The sequence below is a fragment of the Ixodes scapularis genome, unplaced genomic scaffold (assembly GCF_016920785.2).
Source record: "Ixodes scapularis isolate PalLabHiFi unplaced genomic scaffold, ASM1692078v2 PGA_scaffold1__304_contigs__length_218370807, whole genome shotgun sequence".
Classification (NCBI taxonomy): domain Eukaryota; kingdom Metazoa; phylum Arthropoda; class Arachnida; order Ixodida; family Ixodidae; genus Ixodes; species Ixodes scapularis.
In genome coordinates, this window is record NW_024609846.1 from 147,202,922 (window position 1) to 147,229,730 (window position 26,809).

Here is a 26,809-nt window from a genome sequence, read left to right on the forward strand (position 1 = left end):
GTAGGTGAGTTATACAGCCAGGAGGACATGATATCACCTAAAATGTGCTCAATTTTCAGTTATTCACTATAAACACATGGTTTTAAATAAAACTTGCTGAGATTCCTCCCACTATCTCCAAACCAGTCAGCTTTTAGAGGTATTTAAAACACGTGGAAAGCGCCGGGGTGCGCTGAAGTTTGCACTCGTGCATCAGGCACAACACTGGCGGACCAAAAAGGTGGATGAGAACCTTTTTATCCGCGTTTTCGAACCGTCTATGTTGCGCCTGCTGCACGAATGGAAGCTTTAGCACGTTGCCGCTCTTACCACGTGCTCCAAATACTTTTTTTTTTTAATGCGAAAGCATTAATTGTCTTACGGAGCGAGCCGAAGTTATCAGCTTTGAAGCCGCGCCAAACGGCTCTTGAATCCTTCTCGCCAACTCCCAGCTATGAAACCATGCGCAAAGCTAGCCAACGGCACTTTTCACACTTCGGTCCCATTGAACGACGCGCGTCGACGAGGCCGGACACGCAGCGCCATGGGGTGGCCGGGCGCTGAAACTGACGCTGGGCGTCAGCTTCACCGACTGCCGACACGTTGGCGCTCGCTCGGCGGCCTCTGCTCGTCTCGTCGCCGACAAACATGGCGCCGCCTCCAGCATCCACATCGTCGGCGGTGCTTCTACTCGTCTGGACACCGACGAAATGGCGCCACCTCAGGCATCCACACGAAAAAGGGAGCGGACGAGCGGCTTGCATGCTTTCCCACTCACAACTCATAAGAAGTGCTTAGGTGCACCTCGAGCTTTTTTTAATTGACTGATGCAGTGGCTTTAGATAATGCTCAGCATGTCCGAATTGAAACCATATAATACGTGGCACCTGCTGTACGAGTGTGACCATAATTAGAGCCACATGTTCACAAATTAAAACATAATGAGCAAATTTTAGGGAATTGTTCGAATTCTCGTGACAATTAACCCCCTATAGTTATTTCGCCTGGATGAATAACTCCCTGGAAAGACCGCAATGATCTACCTACGTCGTATTTTTTTTAACCAAAATTTGTTTTAGTTAAAATAATATTTCCTGTAAAAATATAAATCAGGTGGCTTCAGAAGGATGCCTGCTAAGGTCGATTAGGTGATTCATATAAAACGCAAATGAAATGTGGGTTGCCAATGTTATTTTTTGTGCAAGTGTCCTCGTAATGTGCAGGCGTCATTCCTATCAACCGCCTCGTAAATATGTAGCGCTAATAAATTGCTGAAGCTAAGAAATACAAACTCTTTGAATGGCTGAAAGCTGTCGCACCATTAAATAAAAACGACAGAGTGAGAAAACATGTTGCTTCTTATACGCCATTAACTCGAGTTTTCTTATACAAACGAAATACGAAACATTCGTAGTTATTGGTCGAATAATGCACATATCGATTGCTAGTGCTTATTCATTCCAAAATAAAACCTTTCATGGCGTAATTTACAATGTCTGTCGAACGCATTGTTATAACGCCGCATAATTCACATACGCGACATTCTCTTTTGACGCAGTGTCATTCTTTTAATATGCAACTATGTGGAGAGTCGTAACTAGTGTCCTGGTTTCACCGGTGCTGTTCAGGCGACATTTCGAATTAAGCAACGTTATGTGCTCACTTGCGTCAGAACAGGGAAAAGCGGATTGAAATACCCCTTCCCCGTCTCGCCGCTCTCCTCTCCCGAACATTTCCAACGACACTCTACGTGCTCTTCGTGTTTTTTGGGGGGTGCGCTTTACAAAAGCAGACTCTAAAGAACAGTTTTCGCGAATATGTTGTAGTTGTTGTGTTTAACGAACCCTGGTAGAGTTTTGCATGGCCCAGAGGATGTCTGAGAGGATGGCGAGGCAGAAGTGTAGCACCACCACGAGCGAGATGCAGGTCTCGTCGCCGATGCGGGACGGGCTCGCCTGCATCTGGGTGATCTGCAGAAAGGCGAGCTGGAGGAGCGAGAAGGCGGACAGCAGGCACGGGAAGCCCAGGTCCCAGAGCATGGCCAGCAGCACTCCGGGCATTAACTGCAGGGGAAACAAAATTCTCTAGTCAAACGCTCAACTCCTCCGCTACTTTTTTTTAAGTGACTGGACAAGGTATGTATGCCGCCAAATTATTTTTTTTTTTCCAGAAAAAGAATTTTCGCATAATACGTGAGTCTCGAGACCCATTTAGTAGAAATTATAAAACACGATTACTTTTCGGATTGTTGACTCTAAACGAAAGCATGTCTCAGGCCCGCTCACAAAAACACCAAACCCTCCAGAAAAACGCTTTTTGTTTGTCTTGTAAGTGACAGATTAGGACGGATATGTCACGAAACGTAGTTTTCCGGGAAAAAAAAAGAAACCTTTAGCACTATATTTCCTTCGCGAAATATACTTTGAGTTAGGCGCGATCCCCAAAACACGCTTTTTTTTTTTTTCGGTACGTCGACCCGAAATGAAAGCATATTTCGGAATCGCTCCAAAGGATACTTAACTTCCATTTAAGTGCCTGCACAGTGCGCCTATATCACAAAAATGAATATTCCCGAATAAACAAAGTAGTTAGCGCAGTACTTAAGTCGTGAGACTCATTCTGAGAAAGAAGCGATTTCGAACATGGTTTTTCTTTCGTCGCGTCGACTCAAATCAGAAGATTTATTTTTTACGGGAAAGTCTTGTTTTAGGAAAAAGCTTGTTTCGTGACATGCGTGTCATATCCAGGCACATAAAAACATTTTCTTGTCTTCAGCGATTTAGAGTGGCGTCGGATAATAAACAACAAAAAAATTCATGCCTATAAAATCGGTCAGGTTCTCAAATAACTCGGTGGCGTCCGTGAAACACTATTAAGAATCTTGTCACTTTGTCGAGAAAAGGTACGTTACAAGACCCTAACTGTTTTAGGCACGCCTTAAAAAATGACTTCCTTAAGGTTTCCCTCTCTGTCCCAAAATGACTTATCCAAGAACGGTCAACCTGTAAAATAGAGACACTTTCGATTAATCAGTCAGCCTACAAGAAACAGGAATTGTTTTATATGAATTGTTCAATAAACGCACTTAAACCTATTAAAAGATCGTAATAAGGTTATTGAAGTTTTTATAATTGTTCATCTGTATTCGCATATTTATTAAACGGATTCATACTTTTTGTTTGTCATAGGGCTATCGCTCAATTTGCGTTGTTCAGAAGAAGAAACAAAAAAGGAACGCTTCGCGTCAAGGCTTGAACCAAATTATAAGGACGCAGACCGCCACCTTTGAGACCGAGACTGTTATTCTCAAGTTAAATGTAAACATTTCGGCAGAACTCCCTCTGGTTAGGTAAGCAATAAGAAAAAGTACTACGTAGACTCTAACCGATTTCTTCAATGTGCCCGACGTTCCGAAGCCAGCTAGCTCGGCTCATTGTTCACGGGTGACTGTATATGGGCCCAAAGGTAGCAACCTGTCGTCGTTTTCTTCTCTTCTCTCTTAGCTTTGTTTTCTTCTTCAGTTTCTGTGTGTGGCGCACTTTAGCCCGTGTATATAGCTGCTTGGAAGCGTTCCGGTGGATCGGTTCAGATTGTTGCTTGTATTTTGTATGTGCCAAGATTCTATTAAGAGCCGCTTTCTCCAGTTTCTTTCTGTGTCGAGGATGGAACTGCTGTCAAAGCCAATGACGTGGCCGGTCTTCTGAGCATGTTCCGCCAGCGCGCTGCCTTGGATGTCTTTCTTCTTTACGTCATACTTATGTCTACGCAGACGTTCGGGGAAAGTTCTTCGTTTCCCCCACATAAGAGGCGTCGCATTCGGCACAAGGAATTTGGTAAATCAGGCCTTGAGCTTTTTCTTTTGGTGGACGATCCTTTTGAAGAGGAAGAAAATGGCCTAGAGTTGAGACAGGTTTATGCGTAACTGCAATGCCGTACGGTCTCAAAACGCGGGCTAGGACCTCGCTCGTGCCATGGAGGTACGGGACGCACATGCGGCTGGAGGTGTTTTTGTTCTTGGATGTAGGAGGGTGAAGAAGTTGTTTGTATATTTTGTTGACAAATCTCGTGAAATAGTTGTTTTTCCGAAGGTACAGCTTTATAACATCGACTTCCATCTTAAGTGACTTCTTTGTTGAGCAGACCGTGAGGGCGCGTCGAAAGAGCGCCGACACTACAGAGGATTTGTGAGTCGCAGGGTGGTCTGACGAGAAGTTTAGGTAGCGACCGGTGTGCGTTGCTTTCCTGTATACTTGGAAGGATAAATGGTTCCCTGTTTTTTCCACTGACACATCCAGAAATGGAAGGCACCCTTTAGACTAATGTTCAACCATGAATTGAATGTCTGGATGGATAGAATTGAGATATTTGTGAAGGCAATCGACTTCGCTGGTCTTGGCAACAAAGAAGCAATCATCCACGTAACGTAGAAACAGAGTCGGTGTGGGACAAAATGTGCTTAAGGCTTTTTGCTCGATGGCTTCCATTGTGAGGTTGCCTACAGTGACGGACACAGCGGTACCCATGGCTGTGCCACTACTTTGCTTGTAGTAGCGACCAGCGAAAGAAAAGTAGGTATTTGTCAGGCACAGCTCCAGTAGCCGACATATCTCATTTACCGAGAGGTGTGTTCTTTCAGGTAGAGTCGTGTCGGCCTTGAGTGCCGTTCTGACAACAGACACCGCGAGTCGAATGGGAATACTCGTGAAGAGAGATACCACAACAAATGAAACAAGGCACTCGTCGTCGTTCAATTGCAGGTCCGAAGCGAGTTCGATGAAGTAGGCTGTGTTCTCGACATGTGTGTTGGTCTTCCCCTTGAGTGGAAGAAACAGACGATGGAAATAGTTTGACAGCGCTCGTAATGGCGACGTTGTAAAGTCAACTATGGGACGAAGCGGAATTCCACACTTGTGTATCTTCGGTAAGCCGTAGAACGCAGGTGTCAATCTGTTTCGGCAGATAAGACTAAGGTAGAGAGCCCTAAACTCTGGATATTTGTTGAAGACTGCGTGAAGTGCTTTGCTTAAGATTCCTTGAATTTTTGATGTCGGGTCTTTCGGTAGCATCATGTACGCTTTGGTGTTGAGAAGTGCGTGCACCTTCTCCTCATAGTCTGTGCGGTCCATCACCACTGTGACATTCCCTTTGTCAGCATGAAGAATTACGATGCTGTTGTTTTCCTTTAGCTTTCTGAGGGCGGACCTTTCTTCTGTGCCATAGTTCAAATGCCTCCTTTGGTTTACCTCTGAAAGTACGCCAATGGCTTTCAAGCGAGCTTCTTCGCGGATGCAAGGGTCTAGTTTGTGTAAACGCTCCTCAACGGAAGCTGCCATGAGTGCGAGAGGAGTATGAACAGTAGTGAAGTTAAACTTCTTTCCGTGCTCAGAAGACAGGCCACGTCATTGGCTTTGACAGCAGTTCCATCCTGGACACAGAAAGAAACTGGAGAAAGCGGCTCTTAATAGAATCTTGGCACATACAAAATACAAGCAACAATCTGAACTGATCCACCGGAACGGTTCCAAGCAGCTAAATACTCGGGCTAAAGTGCGCCACACACAGAAACAGAAGAAGAAAACAAAGCTAAGAGAGAAAAGAAGAAAACGACGACAGGTTGCTACCTTTGGGCCCATATACAGTCACCCGTGAACAATGAGCCAAGCTGGCTTCGAAACGTCGGGCACATTGAAGAAATTGGTTAGTCTACGTAGTACTTTTTCTTATTCTCAAGTTAAATTTAATAAAGGCAGTGGCCATTGAATCACGGATATTGGTATTATATATGATAAGCGGCTGTTTCTTTCTTTTTTTTTTTGCAAGCATTTTTACATTACTTAAAGGGCAAATGTTTGGGTAATAAACAGTCTGGAGGTAAGGAGCTGAAAAAATGAAAGCCGTTTACAATTCCCTGTAACGCCGGTTAGAGCGCAGCTCTTGAGGAGGAAGATGGAGGCGTACTGAGGGATAGGTGACTTCTTGAGGTCATGTGACCTCAGGGGGTCACGTGACCTTTGGGGTCACGTGACCTCGGGGGTCACATGACCTGAAGGGGTCACATGACCTTAGGGGGTCACGTGACCTCAAGGGGTCGCGTGACTTCAGGGGGTCACGGGATTTCAAGGGGGTCACGTGACTTCAGGGGGTGACGTGACCTAGGGGTGTCACGTGACCTCAGGGGTCACGTGACCTGAAGGGGTCACATGACCTTCAGGGGGTCACGTGACTTCAGGGGGGTCACGTGACCTAGGGGTGTCACGTGACCTCAGGGGGTCACGTGACCTGAAGGGGTCACATGACCTTAGGGGGTCACGTGACCTCAAGGGGGTCACGTCACTTCAGGGGGTCACGTGACCTCAGGGGGTCACGTGACCTGGGTGGTTCACGTGACCCCGAGAAGTCACGTGACTTCAGGGGGTCACGTGAGTCACGTGACTTCAGGGGGTCACGTGACCTCAAGGGGTCACGTGACTTCTGAGGTCACGTGACCTGGGTGGGTCACGTGACCCCCTTAAGGTCACGTGACCCCTGAAGTCACGTGACTTCTGGGGTCACGTGACCTCGGGGGGGTCACGTGACCTCGCGGTTACGCCGACGGCGACGCCGACGCCGACGGCGACGCCGCTCAAGCCGGAAACGGGCCCCTAAGAGCTGCGCTCTAAAACATATAGTTGGGATCGCTCACCTCGGACAATAGCCTCTTCCACGCGGCTTGGACTCTCGCTTCACTTTCTGTCCTCCCGTTATTTCGAATGCCAACCGTCATGCGCAACGTCTATTTTGGTACTTTGAATAGCGGGACTGTTATGAGCCACGAAATCAGCCTCGAATATCACGTAAATCTGAGAAAGCCAAGAGTTAGCTAAGCCGGAATCAAAAAAGTTTATGTGCTATTTAAATCAGTTAAGGCCTTCTAAAACAAAGAAATAAAAACCTATTCGCAAGTTTCATCTTACACAGAATGCTATCGTTTGACTGTTTTGCACCCATTTTGTATAAGAGCTTGTGAGAAAACATTGCGCGTGAATAGTTTAATATAATCTGTGAAATGGATCTTTCTACTCAAAAAATCTTGTTCATATAGTTTTTTTTTTTTTTTGCATCCGGTTTTTAGCAACATCTTAGTTTGTCCTGTGTGCATCTCCAGGCTTTGGTGCATTTTAAGTAGGAGGAAAAGACAAATTGCTTAAATATATTATAGTTGACGGTGTACCCTTTTATGCGCACCATGTGTGTGAACACAAAGCCAGCGCTATGTTCAAACGCTTTTTAAATAAAGTATTTCGTCCGTCTGTGTGCTACCGAGACTTGCAGAGTGAACCAAATGCAACTTTCACAAACAGTGCTCTCGTAGTCCATCGAGTATTCTAGTAACATGTCAACTAGATGTTTTCCTCCGTGTGGTTTCTATTTCTGAAGCTCGGGCCAAACACTACCATGTAAACATAAGTTCACATGCTGAGCGAAAAATATATTTCTCTTCATAAAAACGGGTATCCGAAGCAATTTCAAGTTTTTCCGCACTCTCCGTACAGGAGACGTAATTTATGAATAACGTTAGTTCACCAGACAATTTTTTTGCTTTAACGAATTATTCCTTTATAGTGAAGTTTATTACTTTCTTTAAACAATGTTAACTTTAAAAACTACCGTATGACATATATCATAATGTTAAACTACCGTATAACATTATGATATATCTGCAGCTTTATTACACTTCGCTAGATACCTACGCTAATATATAGCTTTTTTTAGGAGGGACAACATTAGATAAGCATCAACGTATTGTGACGACCTAAACAAGGTGAACAAAGAATGCATTTGCAGACAGCACAAGGAATACAGGGCACAGCCTGGACAAAGCTTCCATTCATATTAATCTGCAGTTGGCATCCAAGCATAAAATTATGATATAATATAAGCAGGCAAATAATGCACAAATCTTTTTTTGTAATATCTGTACAAGCACTATTGGCGCACCTTGACCAGAAAACTAAGTATCACATAAGACATATTAAGAACCATAAATAATTTCCTTTCAATGCGCCAAAACAGGGCAGACCTAAGAACAGCCAGTTGACTGAGGCTTTTAACGGGGGCGTACCACATGCAAATCAACAGTGCCGCCTCTATCCACGGCCGCAGTCAGGTTCGCGTATGCTTAACTATATCGGAGAAATCAATGAACAGCCGCGCCCAAGCGAGCCCTAATTTTCCACGCTCAACGAGCATGTGCCAGATAAATATTCGAATCCTGTTATGAGATCCCCTTATCAGTACGTTGGAGCGCAAGAAAGACAGACCATCACAAGAATAATCAGTCTGAACATAACGTACAACTAAAGAAGAGCTACGCCACTTTGTTTCTCTTGCGCAACCAGGCACAGAAGTCAGATAAATCTGGACTGAGTCACAACAGACCCACTAACAACTTTCAACGTCTAGAATTCACAGTAAAGAAAAGCGGATCCGTCAACTTTGAGCAGTTTATACACAAAGCAAATAATAACCGATATAAGGTAGAAGACACAATAAAATGATGAGGCCTCGGTAAATATCTAGCCACAAATATGGCGTCCGCATTTTTAGAATAACGGCATTTTCGGTGCAAATCCGCAGTAATGCACCGCAGTCAAAAGATAATCCTTGGCTCCCCAATTTCTTCAATATCTGCATTTCTAACATTACGTCTGCTTGCGTACTGCAAAAATACGCGCCGACGTCTGTTGCCCTGCTCGAAACGTTTGAGAACTGATTGATCGGTAAATTGCTATTGAGGAATTTCTTATTTCGGAGTAGTGTTTCTTGAGTTTCCCCAAAACATCTTAACAATTTGTCAGAGCAGCCAAACCGGTTTCATTCGAAATAGAGAGATACCTAGGTCTCACATTACTTTAACATCATCCACAATGTTTTACTGAGGGTGTCAAATATGACGGATCTCTGATAGCTACGGTGACTGTGTAAAATGCCACAGGAACCACAAGCGTCCGGACATATAAACTTAACTAACGGCTTTATATCGTTAATCTTTCGAGAAACGTTGGAATAAAAGCAGCCTTGATTTAGTTGTAAGGCCCCAATCAATGGGAGGATTCATCGAAAGTGTAGTATTAAAATCAGAAATCTGTAGAATGGCGTTAAATTCGGCTCTATCTACAATTCATTTCCGATACTCAAAGATCCGGCATTGCCTTTGAAACTTGGGAAACATAAACATTTGCATTACGTAAAACCTCCCAAAACGTTTTATTTTCGTTTCCTCAAGTTGGCTATCGTGATCATATTTCTTTGATTCAATCCCCTTTTCTACGCTTCTTAATACGTACACCTCATCGATTTTATTCATTGCTTACATTCTCATTAATACTTGCGTACTTTATGCTGCTTGGCTCGCAATTAGTCTTAACCTTCATCGTTTTCTCGCGCTTTTGAACACGCAATCTTGTTTTAATTGTATCGCGATTCTTTTCAACTTTCTTCTGAATGTTGTAACTACATATTTTCACATATGACTTAATAAAGCTTAGACAATCCTTATTTCAAGCCTTGTATAAAGCGCTACACTAGTATCGTGCGAGCACATTTTTATTCATTACTAATTATAGTTTCGGATCCCAGCTTTCAAATAACCGTGTGCGACCAACACTCGTTTTCTAACTAAGTTTCGACATGCAAATTTCCGTGTCCTTTTCAAAAAGCGAGCTCTATATGCGCAGCCTCGCCTTAAAAATAGTTAAGAGCTGAAAAAACCCTTTGAAAATGGTCGTAAAATTACCCGTTCTAACAGCCAACACGGGCCTTCCACTAGAGTCGTCGCCAATTACTGCGCTAAAAGAAGTCCTTCCATTCGGTTGACAGGGCATGAATTCCTGAAAGGCGAACTAATAGGTTTTGCAGGACTGAACTGTAAACTTGTTTATGCCTGCAGGTTTACCTTTCAGTCGTCAGGAGCGTATGTATACCGTTCGACGTAGTCGCGGGAACCTCACTGCTATATTTGGAAGACGTTATTGAGACACGGATGTAAACCTTTTAGCGCCCAAGCAGGCGGCCTGAATGGGCGCAATTTAGTACACGTGTAGATGACAGCGCTGGAATTTTGAAAGGGAGAAAGCAAAAAACAAAAATTCCAGGTTCTGGTCGTACCCTGCAAATTAATTGCGGCGTTAGCCGAGCTGCTGCACTCTTTTGATCTCAGATCACATCGTTACTACACGAAACAGAGTCATGTTTACATTAAACTTAACGGAGAAAAACACTTTGCACCATGGCGACAAAAATGCCCAAACCGTGTGCCGCTATATTTAGCAGCGAAATTATTTCGCTATATTTGACTGGACGATATCTCCGCTCAACGTGACGATGTCACGTGACACAAAGACAGAAATTGACTTCGTAATGTCACGGGACGCTCTGACGTCAGGTAGCACGACGACCCTACACGAAACATACTTGGCGTTTTCCTGCAAAAAAAAAAAAAAAAGAACTCGTTAATAACGGCTGCTCCCGTAAAACAAATCTGACATTGCTTGTTCGTTAGAACTGCGCCGTACTCAGTGCTGTTCGTAAGCGGGCAGCAAAACATAGCACTACTTTCAGCGAAACAGAGCCTCGAGCTATAAGCTCATTAAACTAGGCTATGATCTATTGTGTCTCTAACGTGAACGTCGATATAATTGCAACTACAGTAAAGACGCTTTTCTTTTCTTTTCTTTTTTTCTCATGAGTGTTAATACGAAACATTTTGCGAGAAAAACGTCATGGTTCCTTCTCGGTCGTGGCTAGCGCTCAAAAGAAAAGGGCCACCGCATTTTGCTTCTGCGTACATGCGGACGTGATCAGCAACGCTGAGAGGCTACCCGTCTTTCTATCTCTTTCGATAATTAGCCCTTTTTTTAGCAAGCACAAGCTGCATTTCTTATGCATCAGAAAATTGCCACTAAAATAACTTAATCTACTCGGGATGCCGATGCAATTACCCAAAAGCTTTCTCTGGGCACCAGCTTCAGTGGGAAAAACATATATGGTACTAGAGCAGCGCTCGATAAAACCTTAGTCAGAGCACAGAGTACATTATTCAATTACCATGCAAGTGCCGGCACGTTCAACGTGGGTGGAGATAAAAGGTCAGGATATTTTTATTGACTTTCTACTGGTTCATTTTTGTCGCGTGACAACTTCTGGAAGGTTTCCAACACTTCTCCATTGTTCTTATGCCTGACCCCTCAGCAGTGCAATACACGTAAAATTTTGTGGCCTGAGCCCTCTCCTTAGACACACCGCTGTCAAACCACAGAATTGCATTATGCCTCTTAGTGAAAGATGACCCACAGACGTTTCGTTAGTTTGACAGTGTCTTATTCACAACATATTGTCACGGATGACGATTGATGAGGCGATGATAACTGAAGAAACTAAACGTTTAATGGGGGCGAACTTGCGCCTAAAACAAAAAGGGAACGGAAGAAATCAGCAAAGCGTCGCAGGCGTCGATGACGGCGTAACAGCAGGATCGTGCGCAGGGCGAGACTGGCTCCGGCTTGCCACGCGGAGCCACTTTTGCACAGCCTCTTTTGCACACGCGTGTTCTTCTGGAATAATCAGCGTAGAAGCTTCGGCGTGTAGAGGATTCTAACCTTGAATTAGCAACACAATTCTCGAAATTACCAGAACATCACATTAGAGTCAACAAAAATTCGTACCCGCGGCCAGGAATCGAACCCTGGCTTTCTCCGTGGAGGAATAGCGCGATAAGCGTTAGGCAACGGCCGCGCTGTCTACTTGACCAGCTGCGCGCGCAGCAATATCCGCTCACCAATATTTATCCAGACAGTCTGTGACTCTTCAATCGAGAGCAAAAAATGGCGGTGGTGCGAAATGCACTAGCTTTTGTGAACATGCATGCAGTCAGACGAAAACAAAACCATTTAACGCATACGAGCTCCATCATTTCACTTCATACGCGTAACCGGAAATAGCTGGACGACCCAGATAAAGAAGTTCTTTTCCCACCAGAATACGACTGATGAAATATGTAAAACACTCCTTCCCCCCGACACGCCATTGCATGTTTTACACCTTCTATTATACTCCCATAACGCTTGGTTGCGTGTCATCATAACAAAACATAACAAAATCACAAACGATGTCTAGCCATTTTCTGGGTATGCTTGCAACACTGATATGACTGGTTGTCAAAGGGCATTAGTGAAAATCATAGTAAAAAATCTTCTAACTTTCCTTAGGTGTACACCTAAGAAGATTTAGATTTGTAAGTGTGTGCTTTTCACCAATGACCACCAACCCAATTATTCGCTTCGCGCATTCAGCCCGAAATCTTGTGTCTCCAGTGAATGTTCCTTTAGTGTATTTGAGAATACGACCATTTGGACTCAACGAGCTACTTTTGGAGAGGCTAGAAAGGTTTTAGAAAATAATGTAGAGAGAAACCAATAGTTAAGACCACCTAAAGTGCAACTCCATGGTATCTTTAAAAATACCAAAAACGCCAGAATGCTAATATTATTTTTTGAATAATTTCAGTCTCGAATTTTCGAGAGAAAACCTAATATCTGAAAGACATCCAAATAGCGGCAAATAAGTAATTTGAAGCCGAATGCCACTTGCCTGCCTGGAGCCGTAGGGGTCTAGGAAGAGGCAGAGGCACCTGGTGAGGCCCAGAAGCAGCAGGAAGACATTGAGCGTGGACAGGTGCGGCCGGGTCGAGAGCCGCGCCCGCAGGCCCAGTGCCGTGAGAAATGCCGTCACGGCCAGGCCCAGGAAGAGGCAGGCCAGCCCGTACGCGTGCACGGGCCACAGCCAACGGACGCGCTGCCGAAGCTCCGCCCAGTCCGGGGACGCTACCTGATGAGGATGAAACATGCGCTCTAAAGGACCCTACATCTCTCAGAAAGCCGTCGTGAAAAGCAGCGGATATCGTGGAAAACGGTTTATTACTCATCAAACCAGGCTACGGTCGCTGACAGAATAAGAGCAGCAGGACGTGTCTTTCCAATACCCGACTTCTAGAACGCGCTTCATGTATTGTGCCGTGCTTGCCAGAAAAATATTTGAAAACTTAAAACTTTAAAATTTAGAACTTTATTTCCAACAGTTTCGCCGGGAAGACCCGGCTTCGTCAGCGGTTCGGCATGCAGTAAAATTTCACTCGCTAAGACATCAGTGGCGGCACAGGAGTAAAGTAGGGGAAAGAAGGAGACAACGCCCCATGTGGAAAAACATAACAAAATCAATCCCAAAATAGGCAAGATACAGGAAGAAGCAGCAAATAAGGAACGTCTGTCCGCGGCAACAACAAAAAAAAATATATATATATTTATATATATATATGTATATAAGTTGAGAGACAAGTTGAACGTTAAGGCAGAATAACTTCCTGTTGTATAAATATATAGACACCAATTCAATTTCTTTGGCATTGGCTACACTTTTAGCTTAAAGGTCGGTTCACACAGGTGCACTTGCTTACGATTTCTTATGTAACGTGAGGAGTCACCCGGACATTAGTGTTTCGTATATAGCGTGCAAAGCCACTCCTTCAACCGGCCGCCACGCTTCATACGAAGCATAGGTGTCGCGGTTACTCGCGACGTACGCGGTCATAAGCTGTCGTAACGTAATGTAACGTAGAAAAACGCCCCTGGGTGAACCAGCCTTAAGGGTGAACGGAGTACAGACCAGTGTCTGATCTGTTCCGTGGGCGCCACCACGTGTGTTTATGCTGACGCCATAACACAGTAGGGCCGGTGGGGTGGGGAGAGACTGCGGTTTTTGCAAGACTTTTTTTTTTTGTAGAAACCTATGCACATATTATAGTGCAAGAACGTCAGAAAAGCATAGTCACGAAGCTTCAAGAACAGCACCGTTGCAAAGAGCGCTACAAGAAGCAAAAATCTGGTTTTATGAGCAGCCCCTCTCTTCACAAGAGCCTCCGTTTGAGATTAGTATTTCTAATTTGTATCACTGGGGTTTCGGACACTGGTATATAGTTTTTGCTACTCTCGTCAGTCACTGGGCTTTGGAGCTTTGTCTTGTTCGTACCGTTTTTTTTTCCCGCTCCTGGTTTACCATGTAAGTATTGAACCAGCTCGCTTGGACTTGCTTGCACTCTTGTTTTACTTCCTTTTTTTGTATTATTTCTTGCCGAACCTTTTTACTGCAGTGCAGAACCAAGTCTACTGGCGCGATGTCAATACCCAAACAAGATGTGCATGCTGCGTGCAAGGACACACAACGGAAGCAGATTTAAAGAGCACAAGCTCGTTGCTTTCCGGGATTGAAATTGCCACGGGAGTATCAACAACATAAAATAATTGACTACCTAAATATGCTTGTGCAAAGACAAATAAAAGGCCCGATGCCTCATAGGATGTGCGGAATAAGCGAGATTATGCGCACACAGTACTGCCTCTGGCCCTTAATGCCAATCTAAGCGAAAACAAGGGGACAAGCGGTAAAAAGGAAGGCGCTTTTGTCGCCCTCTCCTCTTGGATTATTTGGCCAAAGGGTGGAAGACCAATTGGTCTCTGACAAAAGAGGGTTCCGAAAAATTGGCCCCGAACAAAATAGTCCTGGTCAAAATGGTTCTAGACCGACTGGTTCCAAGTTTCAACCAGGGGTATAAAACACGTTGTTCTCTTTTCTTAAAAGCTTCACGCCAAGAGCTCCAAGCCGTTCGTCTCTGGCTTCTCTCGAAAACTCCATACCAAAATATTTTCCGTCGGTTTTTGCAAAATTACGCAACTGTCTGCTCAGATAAGATCTGAACAAACCCTCACCCGCAACAGAAGTGTACAGCATCGAAATATGTCTGCGAACATTAAGAAGCGTGGCCTTTGAACTCGGGCACAGTTCGCAATTCGCTCCTCAACAATGATTGTTTTTATGTTTGGTTTAAAGTTCGCAAGGCAGTATGGTCTCATAAAGAGAGTGGACCGATTACGAAAGACAAAAGTGCTATACTAGATGAAGTAAGATCAGGCTGACATATATGACTCGGTCTGTCTTCGTCAAAGTTTTATCTCTGTCCGTTTCGGTCTGGATTTGCTTGCACGAACTCATAATTTTCTTGTTTTTCTTTATTTTTTTTTTCGTGTTCGGTATTGCTTGCAAATATTAATCAAGTGGCTGAAGAACGAAGCGGAAAGTATGTGAAGACAGCTGAACGCTCCGATTCGCTTGGAAGTGCACTACTTTCTGCTCATCCTCAGCCTGATTCAAATCTCTCTCGCTCGATGACGTTTTTTTTTTTTTGTTTTTTTTTTTCTTTTTACAAAATTATATGCTGATAGAAAGACTGGAGTGATAGGCAAGCTTTAAACAAATATATATTAAAAAATTTTGCTTTTATAACCGATTGATTAAAATATTTAGTAAAACTGGTACAATATATACGGCGCTTTAGATCAAGATTTATATATCTCTCTTTTTATTCCCACGCTGAAGAAAAGCCTGGGCGTGCATCGTTTTAATCAACAATGACAGAGCACGAACGCCTATGGTTTTCTCTTTTCGTTTCTTACATGCGTGCATAGCTCACAAAGTTTTCACCGAGTATTCTCTGGAAACGGTGTTTACAGATTTACATAAAAGGGGATACACTTTGTTGTTTTTGTTAGGCTCTAGTCGCCGAGTATTTGCGGCTCCAGTAAAATCAACGCTGCGCAACCGCAGCGTCAAGAAGCTCCAAAAGAAGGTCGTTTCGCTGCTAGGTCCTCGTCGACAGCATAGCTTCACGCACTTGCTTATTAAGATCACCTAAATAATCATAGTTCAGCTGTGCAATAACAAGATAAGGTATCAACAAGGACGTTAAAATATCTTAAGAGAACTTAATACCCTTCATCCGCAAGATAAAAAAAACAATATCTCGCAAACATAAGTTATATCATTCTAAACTCGTAGTGAGGCCCACCCACTGAAGTAAATTTAAAAATAGAAATCACCGCAAAATGCGCCTTACAACCCACCCCCCCTATTTTTCCCTCTCTCTAAGGAAAAAAAACGTAATTGATTGCTTAGAAACTGTATGTGTTATATTCAATAGTCGGGAAAGTAACTCAGGCACCTATCCATTTCAACCATCAGACAATTCGGATGTCATAGTACAGGTTGCCAGATATGGTCACGATGACGTGCAGATGGATGTGCAATCCCATCCTTCTGCCTTCCGGATACTAATTGACACAATAACCTGATTTCTGAGCATGAGCAACAAATTGGTCTAAAAAATCAATCTTTATGCCATAAGGCAAAAGTGAAAATTGAAAAAAATAATAATCAATCTCTACTTCGTTCAGCGTCATTTTAAATTCGCACAAACAGGCATTCCTGTTTTACAGTATTGAGGGTGATTCTCGGCACTTTGAGAATCAATTAAATATTCTGAAATATAATTAGGGCACGCCTGCCATAACAACTCTATTCTACGACTTCATCGACATTCCTTATCGAAATATATCCGGGTCGTGTTTTGCTTTCATGCTCCTGGGCATGCTCCATACCAATGATATAGTCACGCATTAATTTGCTATCAAAAAACAAAAAAAAAGAACATAAGCCTTTCAAATAGATTTCTAATCCTACGGATCCGGTAGAACAAGGACATTGCGACCTCATTGTGACCGGTCGCAACGCCTTCTTTATCACGGAGGAAACGTTAAGATATAAAAGTGATTTAACTCCTTCTTGGTGAGGCCGGGGGTGTTGCTTGTCACGGAGGAAGCGCACCGGTGACGGCGGTCGCAAGTAGTTTGTGCACTAAAATAACCTGAAATTGAATGCAAAAGCTTACGAGCGTATTGCCACACTTTGTTCATTATTTTCTACAAACGTCAACCCGAGGGCTACGTCCAAGCACATCGGACAAAGTGAATTCAAACCCGTATGTGGGGCACACCAGGATTTTTTAAAGTTCTCAGGTACCGTTCAACAATTGTTTAAAGGATGTCCGTCAAAGTTCTCAAAGAGGCAGGCATGCCCTTCAGAAATTTTACGGAGTGTGAGAAGTCTCTCATGGTTTCTTGAAAGGCCTGTGGTGTCTGTTGCAATCTGATCGGGAAAGCGCGTAAACCTTCAAATTAGTTTTAAGGGGTCTGTGGAAGAAATCACGCGGCCCTTCAGGATATATGCATCGAGAAATCCGTTTGGCCTATTTGTAATTTGCGGCCGCGACGAACGGTCACTCAGTGTCGGCTTCTTGTCCCACGTGTGGGATATAATTTCTAAGCATCTCAGGGTGCGGATAGGAAAAAACCCGCTCGAACAAAAACATCAAACATTTTTTATGGTCCATGAAACCTTCTTGATGGCCCATCAGACCTTCCTGATGGCCCATCAAACGTTCTTCACGGGCATTCACACCTCCTTGCAGACCAACACACCTCCTTGATGGTCCAACATACCTTCTTGATGGCCAACAGATCCTCTTGATGGTTCGTCAGACTTCTCTGCTGGCCTCCGACAGGCTTACTTGATGGTGTCTGATGGACCATCAAACATTTTTTGATGGTGGCCGATGGACCAGTAAAGGTTTCTGTTTGTAGCTCACAGACCGTCAAAACGTCTCTTGTGGTGATTTACGAACCATCGAAATGTTTTAACGTTGGCTGGGCAAAACCATCAGAATATCTCGATAGACCATCACAACGTCTAAAAGGCTGCTGATGCTAATGACATATTTTGGGGGGAAGGGGGAGAATTAAACTATATTTGGGAGGTCCCAGCAGTGACCGAGAGAAGGCGCCAAGAATTTCACGTCGTCACGCATGTGAGAATTACATTTGGTGTGGAAATCTGTCAGCGGCGTGGTTGCATAACGGTATGTGAAGTCCGCAATAACCCACCTCAACAATTGTCTTAGGATACTCCAAACGTCCCGAATACACCTTTTTGTAGGATCAGGTATGTTTCAGACCCAAAGGGTTTTAACGCGACAGCGTTTAGGAGCTCGTGTCGCAGAAAATCCGGCGTCGGTGTCGGCGTCCGCGTCTGCGTCGGTGGGACCAAACAAGTCCCATAATGCAACGCGCGCAGCCATGTGTGACGTCACACGTGGCTGTGACGCCATGACCCTATCGACCCGCTAAATTTATCGGAAATCCCCCCGCCTATTTTATCAGAAAATGTTCCAGCCAAATTTACCGAAAAACTTTTCCGTCAAATTGTGTGGGATAATTTTTTCGTCAATTTCAACGAAAACTTTTCCAGCCATATTTAGTGAAACATTTTCCGGAAACGTTTAGTAGAATATTTTCCCACCAAATTTAGACGAAGGTTTTCCGCTAAACTTAGCGGGTCGATAAGTTCAGGACATCACAGCCACCTGTGGTGTCACACGTCACGTTGCATGACGTCCCAAGTGACGTCACGTGACACGTGACGCTACCGCCTAGATAGCGCAAACATGCTTTTTCTATGGTGCCTAGATCGCGTCTTCGATTGGTGTGTTTATAGCGTCCTATGCTGCCGGTACATCAAAAGTGGTCCCGGAGTGGCAAAAAAATGGCGTGACAGAAGCCGGGGTGTTGTGCTGTCGAAGGTCGCCATCCTGGCGGTTACTCATAGAAATGCTAACAAAACACTGCGAGTAGCACAAGCGAACGCCAGTGTCGCTGTCGTCACGGCGTCTCAATTCCTGACAACCGAAGCTTCCATGGACTGCCACGACGGGGAGCGACCTGCAGCAGTACAGGAGTCTGCTACCTACACTACAGCTGTTGGGACACCGCTAGGATCGCTACCGGCAACAGCATAACATTTATATGATGACATCAGGCGCAAATCGACAGATCACTCGTTTGGACGCGGTAAACACACCAGTCGGAGACGCGTTCCAAGCACCATAGTTCTACGGCTTGGGAAAGAGCGAGGGTTTGTCTGAGAAGGCTTTGCGAACGGGGCCCGATAACGCTATAGTGTTCCACTCTTAAATGCGAAGCTTAAGCGTCCCTTGAGTTCCTTTTTTTAAAATTGTGTTATATCTTGTCTTTGTTAAAATTTGTTGATCCGCTTTGTATTCCAAGAATGTCGTGTTTACGTTCTAAGTGGCAGAGAATACGCCTAAAAACGCTGTTTGCTTGATAGTACCTTTTTTACTAGGGCGACGTATTCTATGAACTAAATGTTTGCGAGGAAAATACGTTTACAAATCCGCGAATCCGGTAATACTAGGCTTTTCGCATTCTCGGGCTCACTAGACAGTGTATTGCACGCTGTTGCACAGCGCCGTCCTGCCCAGCATGGGCGATGGGGACATAGTGTAGAAAGCCACGTAACGGACACCGGTACTGTGGCGCGTTGTGCAGCCTCGAAAGTGGCGAGTGGAATAAACGAATATCCTCATCCGCTTTTTTTTTGTGGTGTAATGATTTAGGATTTAATAATTTCTAAATAAAAATAATAGCATGCCATTATCAAAATGCAAACTTTAGATTCAGGTTTCCACGGAGATTTCGGAAGATATCCTAACGCTTCGAATGTTCCTTTATTTTAAATAATAATGCCGGCAAAATATAGTTCACATTAGACGGTAATACAAATCTTTGTATTCTGCCGGTACATATCTGCGATTAGGAAGTCATACCGACCATTAGACCAACAGACCACCAAACTATTAGACCATCAGATATTCCAAAATACAACAGACCATCAGGTCATCATAGCATTAAACCATCAAGTCAACACAGCATCAAACCATCAACGTCCCAAAATACTATACAGGCCATCCTCTCATCACACCATCAATGTCCCAAAATACGACAGACCTGATGGACCATCAGAACTTTTTTGATGGCCCTTTTCGAAAGACGGAAGGTATCTCAGAGGAGTGTTTCTTGTGTCTCTTTGTACGCCCGGTTTCAGAAGATCGTCCCTCAAGCGAAAACAACGCAGGAGACACCACCGCAATACGACGGCACCAGGGACGACAACGTGACCATGCATGAGATTTCGTCAATTGCGGCGGATGTTAGTTTCGCGTTCGAGGTTTTTGCTGAATGTGTTGCTCACAGTGTGTGTGTGTGCCTGTATCTGTGGGTGTGGTGTACCAGCTCGGTTTCGGAAGTTAAACTACCGTACATCTCAGGAAGTTACCCGGCGGTATTGTCAGTACATCGAAATATATTTTTTGCGACAAAGCACTCGGTTGCCCCCATTTGGAATGATTACTTCTGTCTACATCTGATGGCACTCGGGCTTCAGTACACGTTGATTCTTATCGTCTTTCTACGCTTTAACGTCCATGTAAAACTCAATATAAAATAAATTTTAATCACGTTTTAAAGAACTGCTTATTTAGATTGCGGTCGGAGTCATTTTGGCGTCTAAAGGGTTAAAAGGCTGAGGCTATGTAAAATGCTGAAGGACTGAAGAAGCTGGAACGGGCTGAAAATGTTTGAAGGGCTGAGGGGTCTGATCGACTGAAGGGGTTTGAATAGCTGAGACGGTGCCATACATATTTCGGCTGAAAAGTTATTTTCAATAGGGCGCGAACCCTTCTCCACATTTTGATGAGGTTTCAAACGACGGTACGTAGCTGCTTTACACTAGAAAGTTATTGTAGATCGATTCTATGAATCTGATGACGACACCCGATACTCCGCCGCCGCTTTAGTGCATACATCGTATCGTTATCGGGTACCGTTATCGGGGGTACCGGAGGTATCGGAATGATTTACTAAAACTCTATATTAGCTTGCCAGCCTACAGAAGGTCTTAAATATTTTCAATAACCTTTACCTCGCGAAATGTAGTACCCACTAAATTAACCAATCGTTTCGATTCAATAACAAAAGCTCTTTTTACAACTTGGCTCGAAACAACACCACTATCAGGCGAGCGCGGACTGGGCCCATTCTCGGACTCTTCATAGACGAGGATGGCAGAGCCGGGACATGCCTACGTAAGGCCAAGAAAGAAGGCACCCAAATCATTCACTTGATACGACGAGTCACCACCCGCAAGCGGGGCACAGGCGAAAAAGAGACCAGACAGCTCGCCCAGGCCCTCTTCTCCTCAAAGGTACTCTAAGGGTACGACTATTACTATCCAACACAGCACCAACGCGACACCGTCAAGAACCTTAACAAGGGAGCGATACGGCTTATCACAGGCCTTCCCAAGCACACCTGACTGTCGTACCTATCCGCTCATTAAAATCTCAATAAGCTCGAGGATGTAGCTGAACAACTCATGTCTGCCCAGCTCACTCCGTTATTAGGTACTAAGGCATGCCAGGCCATTCTCCAAGAGATCGGGCTCCTCACATCGTTCGCACCAAAACCTCCACCGCCGCCACCACTACCCTGGGAGAAATACGTCACCTTAACAGCTGACGCTCCCTTACCCCGACGCATAGACGCCGGCCATCCAGAGCGACGAGCGTATAATACCAAGGCGCACGAGCGGCACGTTCCCGCCTTGGACCCACGGCGACACGTCGTTTACTACGCGGACGCCGCTAGCGGCCCCCTTCCTGCCCAGGTAGCACCAACCAGCATCGGCTGCGTGGGTCAACATAACCCACCCTGACGTGGGGTTTAAGGGCTCCCCACAGGGTGGGCATTAAGGACGCCGAGTTAGTAGCTGTGTGTACGTGTTTTCTCTTTGCCGCTGCGGATGCCTTAAAGCAAGATCAGCCACGCATGGCATAAAATAAAGGCGTTTTCTCAACTCAACTCAGCCCGCCATTAAGGTATGGCTGACAAGTTTGCGTTGTATGTGAGTAATTTAGTCAGTGCAGTTTAACTGCTAGCCTCAGTAACACGACCGTACGTCGTTACAATGCAAGCTTAAATATACTTAGCCCACCATGCAATCCCCATAGCCCAGAATGTACGCGGTCACCTCTTTGGAAAGCAAGTAAAAGCGCGCCATATACGTGAACGTTGAAAATGGCACAGATCAGAAGCTTTTTACTGAACGAAATCATCTCGGGGACAGCTTTTTCTGGACAAGTGAAGCAAGCTATTAGCGCCGAGTGCACGATCACCTAGAGCGCCGATCAAGACTATGAGATACCGTGTTCCCGTCTTGTTACTCAAAGTTCTGCACACACACAAAAAAAAAAATAATGCGCTGAAACACTATAAAAAAGAAAATATCAAACGGAAGTTGAATAGCGGTACGGTGGCTAGAAGGGGAGGTGTCAGAGGCGGCGCACGAGAGAAGAAGCAGCCTGTCAAGATGCAGCGGTGGCGCTGCTGTCGACAAGGAGATGCGTCGTCCGCTCGAGTCCGCTACGACTGGGGTGCTTTCTTGATCCCTTTCTTGTTCTTCTTTTTTTTTTTTTTTTTTTGTTCTTGTGTGTATTATGTCAATACCCGTCAGAGCCTGAAACCCTTTACAAGGAACCATGACATCCATCTCCAACAGCAGGTCCTTAACAGCCCGAATGGTGTCGCCATTTACAGTCTTCCCACTGATCCATGTACATATTCAGCTCAATGGGTGTTTGTCTCGTTGGTAGGACACAAAAATAACTTCTGAAAGCACAGCGTTTCGCAATTTGGCACTCACACTGAGAACGCTACGACGTCCGCGAGCTTTGAGATTACGTGCTTTGCGCAGTACCTGCTTGGGAGATCTCTCATACTCTCCAACTTTTCGTGCCTCGCACTGCGTCACTGTATTGGTTGACACTTTCCTCGTCTTCATGAGTGAAGTCTGCCCGTTTTTGCTCGCGTGGCACGCCGCCCTTCGACATGGTCGACTTCCTCTTTGATGGCAGTTTCTTCGAGAGGTACGCGGGAGCATTCGAAAACAAAGTTAGAATCGCATCACCAGTCAGGCAAGGGTGACCCTGGTAAATTTTCATTGTTTCACCGTTGGTCAAGTGCGCGTAGTTGCGAACAGTGAAACTTTTCTCGAAATGGGCTTCATGAACTATGGTGTACCTTTCGAGTAAGTTGTCCGTTCGACGGATTGAGCGTTGCCAAACCTGACGGCGCTCGCCGTCGTCGGGGACAGCCAAGAGAGGGGCTTCCTTCTTTCTTATTCGCAGAAACGTACCCCATGGTGCATTCGGGAGCAAAGCAGTGTGCTTGCTGTTTTGCCATCGCGGCAGTTCAAACGTACGGGGCAATCATTCCGGGAAACACACCATAAACGAGCACTTCTAGCGACGCGAACGAGCCTTACCCGGCACAGCGTCTGCAATTGCCATCTCAGAGTCGATGAGGGCGCACCTATCGTCACGGAGCAAGCTGAGCGATCCTTATACCTTCTTCTAGCCACCGCAGTGGGAATTACTTCACACTGAGGAGTAGTCGGCGAAAGCGCAAATAGACACGTCAGATTGGCTTTGATTTCAAAGCGTCTTTTGAAAAGACAAAGCTTCGTAAATATATTGAATCGGAGGTATAATTCTACTGTAATCTCCTCTTAAGTGCGAGCGTGGCAGAAGCTACAAGGACGAGTTTTGGACTTTGACCGTCTATACCCAGCACTTGCGCTCGTTCAGTGCGAGCATTGTTCGAGCGGCTTGCTCCTGTTTGCAGCTTCAGTTTCGCATGAACATAAAGTGAAACAAACTATAATAGTCGGGATATGGTGCCGGACATTCTTAGAATTCGGCAATTCCCTTAACGGCACTCATTGGCCATGAACGTGAATCCAATTGTCGATGGAACGATTGTTGACGGGCGCATGCGTGCGATTAACGCTGTGTTCATGTTCGATATGTGAGCTCTGGTGATGCATCGCATTGGAGAGTGTTTCAAGTAGTGTGTGGTAAAAAGGTAGACCGCGTGTATTTTCAAAATTTCACATATAGAGCAGGCGTTTTGTACTCTACCCTTGTGTGCTAGGTTCTGTTTACCTACTAACTGATATGCGGTTATAAAATCTCGATCTAAAATTATTTACCCCTAACCAAAGATAACACCATGGTTCCTTTAGGCTTCTCGTTCAGAGAATGTGCGATTGTCTAGGGCAGTATATGTATTCGCCAAACAGTTTTAGGCTTTTATAAAACTGGCCGCTGCTTTTAAACGTCAACTGCTATGAGGCGTTCGCAATATCAGGCTCAATAAGGATTTCTCTAAAAGCTACAAAATGTGTTTAACGTACAGGAGGATAACTTCAAGCAGCTTTGAATTTAGAGTCATTTGCATGAACAATAACGCGAATAGGCGGGAACAACTGAACACACTCTTCCAGAAATCACTGACGTCTCGCAGATGCCAAGTATTACACCGCATACCTTGAGCGACCAATAAGAATACTAATGAGAGTGCACTGCCTATCACCTCTTTCCTTCTATTTCCTTTCGACGTGTTTCATTGCTTTTAACATATTACTGCTATGCTAGCTGTGCGGTTCTAACTGAAATGAGTGTCTATTTATCTTGCTATTTTCAACAAAATATTAAATCAAACTGAATATTAAAAAAATACTGAATAGGCATTCATGTTATACATGCGGACGGCATTCAGGTATCTGTTTAAAATGATATAAGTTCCTCAATAAAATGTTATTTCACTATGGCTTTCCTTTTTTTCAGAAAACCTGCATGGTTACTTTGTCATTAAGCCAAGTTACTAAAAAGCTTTGACAGCAAAGTGATCCTGTCTACGTTAGGTATCTCTCTGGGAACCCTCCAACATTTCGCACTTTCTTTCTGGCTAATTTTTTTTTTTCTCTTGGTTGTTTAAGGATGACCCCGTTCTAGCCCCCCCACGAGCGTATCGCTCTCTTCATCCAGGTGCGAACTCTCAACAGGTCTGCGACTGGTCCCCCGGCCACGCAAGCGGACAGATCCAATTTGCCGGTCGTCGTTACCCGGTTACCGAGACCAACTGGCATCCCATTTCTAATCGCCCGCCATCCGAACTTCCACTGGCGAGCCCGGGGCCCTCACGTCTCATTAACAAAGTTCGCTGAACTGGAGCTGCCGAAACGAACGCAGAGAGCCGATGACCGCTTTTCTCTGACACAATCAAGAGCGGTTCGTGGCGGGGAGCCCACTGACAGTTTGGGCAGGAGGAGGCCTGCACTTCGTCTGAGCTTCCGTCCTGCCAACGCTCCGAGTCCGTCGATCCCGAGGTCTTTGCCGCGCACGGCGTCGTTCCCCGAGGCTTCGTATCTAGAATGACGTCGAGGGGTTTCCAAACTGCGCGCATTATAAAAGAGACGCTTGGAGGAGCTTCACCCGAAGAGCTCCTGAATTAGATACCAGCAAAGAACGGTACCACGTGCTTCTCCCGTTCTCAGATACTCGAGGACGCGTACCAAAACACTGTCTCATAACACCGTGTGGATTATGTTGCTATATTTACTGCCTGCTGAAGTAACGCAGGTTGTGACTTAATGTGTTCTAGCGCCTCGTCTATTGATTACATCTTCGGCTCTCTCATCGTTGAACGCCGCAATCTCATCTGGTGCGGAGTGGTAGGGTACTAACTTAATACAACGCTAGGGAATTGCCCTGTCTCTCATTCCTTAAAAATACATTGGAATTAAAGAAAATCTTTTTAGGGGCAAAGATGGGACACGCATTTATTTTTCGTAATTTTTCCAGGAGAAGAAAAACATATTGAGCGCAATATTGACGCCGTTAGACGCAATTAAGGTGGAGGTCACGGCCCACTCCAAGCACCGCCCACAAAGTATTTGCCCCGGTCATTACAACTGGATTGTCTTGGCTACTCAACAGAACACGCTTAAAAGACTGGTGTCACCCTTTCCAGAAAATCGACGCGTCCAGTCTGGCGTCTGACAACGTTTGCTAGAGCGCGAGCAGACGCGCGGCAGCCTCCGGCACCGTCTGCCCTATTTCACCACAGTCTGTCGTCGTCTGCCAGGCATGAGGGAAGCGGACATGAACGCTGCCTGTTGGCGTCCATTTTCGCCTTAGTCCGTCTGCTATTCCGCCCTGTCTAAGAGCTTTTACGACGCTCGTTAGGCTCTACCATGAAAGCGGCGTTCTAGTGTTCCACCACGCGCGAGCGACGGTCCAATACAAGCGTCTGTCATAGTGATGCAAAACTATCGGTAAATTGACTATCGATACTATCGGTAGTTTTTCCAAAACTATCGATAGTGTTCCAGAACTATCGATAACCGATTATCGATAGTACTATCGATAGTTTTTCTATATTTGACTATCGATAGTACTATCGATAGTTTGTTTTACTATCGATAGTCAGATTTCTGGCGACTATCGATACTATCGATTTTACTATCGATAGTTTTGCACCACTAGTCTGTCAACGTCTGTCGATGTGCGGTAAAAAGCGACCTAGATAACTAAAAAAAGCGATAAAATAAGTATGCTGGCATTTCACGTTTTATGTTATTGTTGCTTTTTCCGCATGGCATACGAAAGCAAGTTGAGAGAGCGTCGTGACGCAAAATTGAAACGTGAACTAAAATTATTCGCTTTAGCAGGCCAGGTGTACTGCAAACCTTGAGAGCTACTTGGCGTTTGAAGCGAAATTTCGGGAACCTACCTCGACTAACTTGATATGAGCCGAACGCTCGATTGCCTCCTGCCAAACGGCTCGCAAATTCTGACCTATGTAGGTATTTTCTTGGGTACCAAGACCATGGTCGCAATCACGACGGTCGCACACTTCACAGAGCCGAGGGGGTCGCTTTTGCGGGAACCAACACCTTTATTGAGCATGAACACGCCCGAAGAAATTGACGCCTTAGTTGAACTCACGACACGCCCCAGGTGACATCACGGTTCGCCTTGATTTTGTCACGTAGCGTGCCCCTCGATTAATTTAGCTCGTGAAGAAAAACCAAGGGTACAGAAAGAGCCTACATATGAATTATATTATTTGTTTGCTCGATTAAACTTGCGTGG

At 45.0% G+C, this 26,809-nt stretch overlaps 1 protein-coding gene across 2 annotated transcripts in view; it reads right to left on the reverse strand.

Moving 5' to 3' along the window:
- LOC8039829 overlaps positions 1 to 26,809 on the reverse strand; it is a 208,840-nt gene that overhangs the window by 35,501 nt on the left and 146,530 nt on the right. For both annotated transcript variants that reach the window (XM_029984215.4, XM_029984216.4), the window contains 2 exons: positions 12,607 to 12,843; positions 1,824 to 2,042 (listed from right to left, as the gene is read on the reverse strand). In XM_029984215.4, coding sequence (XP_029840075.3) covers positions 1,824 to 2,042; positions 12,607 to 12,843 — 456 coding nt within the window. The remainder of the gene's footprint in view (positions 1 to 1,823; positions 2,043 to 12,606; positions 12,844 to 26,809) is intronic.